This window comes from Siphateles boraxobius, unplaced genomic scaffold, assembly GCF_051911475.1.
Source record: "Siphateles boraxobius isolate OS27281-9 unplaced genomic scaffold, OSU_SipBor_1 110, whole genome shotgun sequence".
Taxonomy (NCBI): Eukaryota; Metazoa; Chordata; class Actinopteri; order Cypriniformes; family Leuciscidae; genus Siphateles; species Siphateles boraxobius.
This window is the reverse complement of record NW_027508712.1, coordinates 238031-245000: the sequence shown is the minus strand read 5'-3', so window position 1 is coordinate 245000 and position 6970 is coordinate 238031. Positions and strand designations below refer to the sequence as shown.

Sequence of the window (6970 nt, the reverse complement as noted above, 5' to 3'; positions counted from 1 at the left end):
CATGATCCTTCAGAAATCACTATAATATGATGATTTGATGCTCAAGAAACATTTATGATTATTATCGGTGTTGAAAATAGTTGTGCTGCTTCATTTTTTTTTTATTATACATTTTTCAGGATTGTTTGATGAAAGTTCAAAAGAACAGCTTTTATTTGAAATGGAATCTTTTGTAACATTATAAATGGTTACAGGGTTCGTACAGATACTGTAAAATCTTTTCAAGCACTACTATATACTATCTTTCGTGTTCAAGGAGTACAATCAGAGATCTCATTTATATATATACACTCACCTAAAGGATTTTTAGGAACACCATACTAATACTGTGTTTGAACCCCTTTCGCCTTTAGAACTGCCTTAATTCTACGTGGCATTGATTGAACAAGGTGCTGAAAGCATTCTTTAGAAATGTTGGCCCATATTGATAGGATAGCATCTTGCAGTTGATGGAGATTTGTGGGATGCACATCCAGGGCACGAAGCTCCCGTTCCACCACATCCCAAAGATGCTCTATTGGGTTGAGATCTGGTGACTGTGGGGGCCATTTTAGTACAGTGAACTCATTGTCATGTTCAAGAAACCAATTTGAAATGATTCGACCTTTGTGACATGGTGCATTATCCTGCTGGAGGTAGCCATCAGAGGATGGGTACATGGTGGCCATAAAGGGATGGACATGGTCAGAAACAATGCTCAGGTAGGCCGTGGCATTTAAACGATGCCCAATTGGCACTAAGGGGCCTAAAGTGTGCCAAGAAAACCTACCCCACACCATTACACCATCACCACCAGCCTGCACAGTGGTAACAAGGCATGATGGATCCATGTTCTCATTCTGTTTACGCCAAACTCTGACTCTACCATCTGAATCTCTCAACAGAAATCGAGACTCATCAGACCAGGCAACATTTTTCCAGTCTTCAACTGTCCAATTTTGGTGAGCTCTTGCAAATTGTAGCCTCTTTTTCATATTTGTAGTGGAGATGAGTGGTACCCGGTGGGGTCTTCTGCTGTTGTAGCCCATCCGCCTCAAGGTTGTGCGTGTTGTGGCTTCACACATGCTTTGCTGCATACCTCGGTTGTAACGAGTGGTTATTTCAGTCAAAGTTGCTCTTCTATCAGCTTGAATCAGTCGGCCCATTCTCCTCTGACCTCTAGCATCAACAAGGCATTTTCCCCCACAGGACTGCCGCATACTGGATGTTTTTCCCTTTTCACACCATTCTTTGTAAACCCTAGAAATGGTGTTGCATGAAAATCCCAGTAACTGAGCAGATTGTGAAATACTCAAACCGGCCCGTCTGGCAACAACAACCATGCGTGGCTCAAAATTGCTTAAATCACCTTTCTTTCCCATTCTGACATTCAGTTTGGAGTTCAGGAGATTGTCTTGACCAGGACCACACCCCTAAATGCATTTAAGCAAATGCCATGTGATTGGTTGATTAGATAATTGCATTAATGAGAAATTGAACAGGTGTTCCTAATAATACTTTAGGTGAGTGTATATTTATATATAGGCTATTTATTATCTTTCAAATAAAAAAATAGATAAATAAACTAATAAAATAAAATGGTAAAAATAAAGTGCAGCACATGCAATAACAGTGGTAACTTTAACCATTGACAGGACACTATGACAAAGATATCGCTTTCTTATTCAAACTGATTTATTTATATATGATTGACCTGAAGAATGAAAACACTATCATATATTTGGATATTTATGAGCAATATCACACTCATAGCCATGCGAAATGACTGCAGCGATAATTTTGTGAAAAGATTGTTTTATCAATAAAATTAAGCAATTAATCAACTTAGCAATTAATGTCTTTTAATAATTCAAGTACTTTTCTAGAATATTTTTTATAAATATGGCTGTTTCCAAGACTTCAATTTCAAAAAGTCAAATTCAGGCAAAGTCCTCAAAGTTGTTTTACATGTTTGTAGAGTTAGTTTGTGGAGTTAGTATATAGGCTGTAGCAGTACTTCTCAAAGTCCAGACTCCGGTTCGGATCCGGATCCGGAGGGAATTCAATCCGGACCCGTCTCCATTTCGTATTTCAAGAGCACTAATTGTGTATAAAACGCATGTTAAAATCATTTGTTTATTTTTTGATGTATTTTTTGAGATGGTCCGAAATTAAAGCGAAGGCGAGATATTTAAAGTTTTCCTCCGTGATTTAGATGCCATGACATCTAGTGAGCGTATGACTTTTGACGTAATCGGGCGCGACGCGACACTTCACCGCTGTAAGCGTTTGAATGTGTGTGGAGGATGTCATTAAGAAAAGTTGACGAAGAAAATAGAGTTTTCAAAGATGATTGGACAGAGAGGTATGTGTTCATTTTGCCCCAATCCAGCACAAAGCCAATTCTGTTTGATTTGTAACGAGACAGTTGGAGTTGTGAAGAGTGGAATATTTTATTTTATTTTTTTGCATAAAATGAGTGTTGATTTGTTATGCATGTTTTGTAATAACCAATAGTTCCGGACCTTTGACGTTGATGAAAATTCATATTGGGACCTTTGACTTTGAGAACCCCTGGGCTATAGTATGCGTGTTTACACAGCCTTTTTAAAAACGGCGGGTGCCGGTGTTTCGCGTGCGTTTGGACAATCAGCTAACACTGACGTCACGGATCCTATAGCGCTGGTTTAGATCGACTCTATCGAAGAACTTTGAATCTACATATAAAAATTAAATTTTTGGTTTTCATGAACGTGAAAAGAAAAGTGATATTTATTTTATAAACCTTATTTTTCTGTTAGCTAAATTTCACATTCACAAATGTAAATTTTCTAAGTGCAATGCTCTTTTTTTAAGATTTAAACATGAAAATGTATTTTGAATCTATTGAGTTAGACTGAGCTATAAGAACAGTGGCTGCGTTTAAGGACTTGGCACTTAATCTGGACTGAAGAACTCTGTTGTATTATGTTATGACAATGAGAATACTTGTTGTTGATGGTTTTTTTGTTGTTGTTTTCTTTTATGAGCATTTCATAAAAAATTTAAAAATAAAAATAAATCAACTCTATCGAAGTAGGAGTAAATTAGTTCCTCCAAAAGGAGTTCCTAGAACTAAAATCGTTCCTGGTTCCAACACGCCAAAATCCGGGAACTCCCGCCGATAGTTCTAGGATCTATGAGAAGGCTCCTCCTGTGCGAAAGCCTGAGATCCTGCTTGAACGGGTGAGTACGTGTGTAGGAATTCAAGGTACTGGACTTAATTAGTTTAAATCTCTGTGATAGAACATGTTTGGTGGAGGTTGGGAATTTTTCGGCACCGTTAACTTGTGGTGTGCATCAGGGATCGGTTTTGGGCCCGCTTTTATTCCAGCTGTATTTGCTCCCCAAAGGTTTGATTTTTTTTCAGAGGCATAACATCCCTTACCAGTTTAATGCGGACGATACCTAGGTTTACCCCCCCACCCCCCCCACCCCTTTAAAACATGAAGAACATAACAACATGTGCTCTCTAGGAGTGTTTCCATTACCCTGCAAATTGCAAATTGAACATACACCCAATGGAAACACTTCAATTTCTCCAAAAACTCGCAAAAAGTTTTTACGCTCGCATGAGGAGGTTTTTCAGGCAATTTGAAAAAGAAATATTTCGCAAAACTGCGATGGAAACAGTTTTTTTTTATCGCATTTTCATAACATACATAAAAGTCGATCATTCTTTAAAGAAGGTGCGGTGTGTTGGACAGTAGACGAGACAAAGTTCTTCATTAAACTCAAGAATTACAGGAATACTGGATTCTAAACAACAAAGAAATGCACAATTTATCAAGAGCTTAAAGCAGATTTAAGGGAGAAACTCCTCATATGTGCTGCTGTCAAGTATAAGGGTCTTTCCTTGCCTTTAATGCTTGGATAAAACGCCTACGACTCCTTCCATTATAATAATCGCTAAGATACATAAACCCACCAACATCCATCGCCATGATGTTTGGAGTGAGATCGTGAGAGGAAAAAAATATACGTTTTAGTCGCATAACATCTGTTACTGGAAACACCGTCATTTCACAATAGTTTTTTATCGACATTTAGAAAATATCTAAATATATAAACTTTATTTCATAGCCTACTATTTGGGTCCTTTATCTGTGAAGTCTCATGCAAAAAATTTGGGAGTGATTTTTGTAAACAACCTTAAATTTGATACAGTCTTTGATCATCTCGAAATTGAAAGCGTTTTTATCAGTAAAGGATTTGTTTTTAAAGGACATGCTTTTATTTAGGCTGGATTACTGAAACTCACTGTCTCTTGGTGCGGCTCAGTCTCTCGCTCTATAATTGGTACAGAAAACGCACAGAAAATGCTACTTTTATTCCCTTGACAGTTTAAGTATTTCATGGTCTACTTTTGTTCGATTGTACAGCACTTGTTTTAAAGGTCTTTAAGGTCTTAGTCTTACCGCTCCACGCCCGATTGACTTCTCCGAGGAACAGTCGGCTCTGAGACCCGAAAGGTAACTTCAGCACCAACTCCTCGTCAAAAAACGTCACTCGTACTCGAGTGTCCGCGCCTTTATAATGAGACAATAACCAGCTGTTAAGAATCCCAGAGATGCTTTACATGTGATACACAAGCTGTCGAGATGAGAATAAACCCTCACCAACAACAGCAAGCTCATCTGGAGATGAAACTGTGGAGATATCAGAGAAAAACCTCATGATAATGTTTTATTATTATTATATATATAATAATATATAGCATATAAAGGATCCCTTCAGGTGTTTGAACTAATTAATTCAGTCTTACCTTCCACTACTGAAAAGTCATAAGAAATGGGTATGATTTCGTCCAGTGTGACATCATCGCCAGTGATGGCCATTCTCCGATGGGAATATAGGAATAACCTGGAAAAAATATGCAACATCATCAGCTTTATAAACTGATTTTGTCTTTAAGATTACATAACTTATGTAATTAACTAAAAACACACTGTTATTGCTAAGATATCACATGCCATTGTTAAAAGGTTCATAATGGTTAAATAATAAATCAGTAATAATCAGGCTTCTCATATATTTTTTGCTAACACTTTACAATAAGGTACATTAGTTAACATTAGTTAGCAGGAACTAATAATCAACTGCACTTAATCTTTGTTAATGAATGTTAATTTCAACATTTACTAATACTATATTAAAATCTTGTTAAAATTAGTTAACACGGTGAACTAACAAACAATGAATAGCTTTATTTGTATTAACTAACCTTAATGAAGATTAATAAATACATTAAATAAATGTATTGCTAATGGTTAGTTCATGTTAATTAATGGATTATGAACCTTATTGTAAATTGTTACCATTTTTTTAGTTTTCTCAGAAGGGACTGTACATTTTAAACTTTTATAAAATTTTAAAATGTTATTTTTACATTACTATATGTTAGTCTCTAACCCCACACCAAATATCAACTGTGCATTATATTAGCTGCATGTTAGTGTTAGTTACTGAGGAAAGTCTGTAAACTCACGCATGTTCGTTGTTCTGCTGCACCAGTCCGATCAGTTTGCTCTCTCTCACATCATTCAGCAGTGAAACACACTCCACAGCATGTGCACGGCTGATAAGGATACATACATGCTCATACAACACATTATATTACGTTTTCGACCACCAAAATATTAGGATGACCTACGGTCACTTCACAAGAAGAACGGCCATTTTAGTTTACTGTACATTAGCGACATCTGGCGGACATGTCAGGAATTACACACTGAAATTTCCTTTTCCCATTAAAACTGGGCATGCTCGAAAAAGACATGCATTGTAAGCAGAAATTAACATAATATGGACTACGCGATATTCATTACAACTAAAGATTGATCTACACTGGTTATGTTTAAATAGTGCAAAGTTTCGCACCAAGTTAGGCTACTATGCATCAAAACATGCAGTCGATTCAAAAGCACGGCTTTATTTTGAACAGAAAGAGAAATAGCGGTGCTGAGAGGATACTATTTTGCAGTTTTCCCCTTTGGCCAAAGTCTCTTGAATTGCCACGGACTGATCCATTATTCACAGCAAGTCTCTAGCCGATACTTCTTCAAGCGCAAGACGTGTCATTTAGGATCGTTTAAAGTGTGTGTGTGTGTGTGAGTGTGTGTGTGTGTGTGTGTGTGTGTGTGTGTGTGTGTGTGTGTGTGTGTGTGTGTGACTTCCCTCTGTGCCACGCAGCAGCTCAAGCTCATCTTCATCAGTTTATCAGCATCTGTAGTCGCTTATGAAGAGTCTCGGATGAAAACACTTCTGTTTGTCCTCTTCTTCATTACTTTTCTTCTGACCGTCAGACACCAAACTTGGCAGAATCAATGTCCTCAAATCCCACCCACTAATCTTTATCCTTTCCTACAGATCCACTAGGTGGCGCTATAGGGGTTTTATTTGAGCTCAAAGAATCTGGTAGGTTTTAAACACCATGTTTGTCCTACTATCAGTGGCGGCTGGTGAAAAATATTCTTAGTTCAAAAAACTTAGAGTTCAAGTTTCAAGTTTGTATTTATTTATCGGCTATAGCACATTTAAGAACAGCAAACTTGGCTGACCAAAATGCTGAACATAACACAAGATGAAAAGACAACAACAGCCACACATTCCAGACAAACTCACACTGAGTTAAAAGCTAAAGAAAACAAGTAGGTTTTAAGAGAAGATTTTTAAATAGTCTCTTGTCACCAGACCTCAGGTTTCGTGTGGGCTTGTGTGGACAGAGTAGCTCGGTGCCAGATTATTTAAGGATTTAAAAACAAAGAGAAGAATTTTAAACTCAGTTCTAAAGTGCACAGGTATCCGATGCATTGGTTTTAAGATAGGAGAAACAATACAATATTTGGGCATGCCATAGTAAAGAGAGTTGCAATAATGAAATGAGCGCATTGATAGAAATCTCTAATGTTTTTAGAGAAGATTGGACCTTAGAGAGAAGACGTAGCTGAAA

General features: G+C 37.3%; 1 protein-coding gene across 2 annotated transcripts in view; it reads right to left on the bottom strand.

The window, feature by feature from the left end:
• The window catches only part of inpp5b (inositol polyphosphate-5-phosphatase B), a 58963-nt gene extending 52807 nt beyond the window's left edge, over positions 1-6156 (bottom strand). For both annotated transcript variants that reach the window (XR_013192052.1, XM_077197464.1), the window contains exons 1-5: positions 5992-6156; positions 5507-5586; positions 4784-4881; positions 4638-4667; positions 4437-4547 (exon numbers count right to left, since the gene is read on the bottom strand). Coding sequence is in view for 1 of the 2 variants with exons in the window: in XM_077197464.1 (XP_077053579.1) it covers positions 4437-4547; positions 4638-4667; positions 4784-4881; positions 5507-5586; positions 5992-6048 (376 nt within the window). In the remaining variant the exon portion in view is untranslated. The remainder of the gene's footprint in view (positions 1-4436; positions 4548-4637; positions 4668-4783; positions 4882-5506; positions 5587-5991) is intronic.
• Positions 6157-6970: the final 814 nt, after the last annotated feature.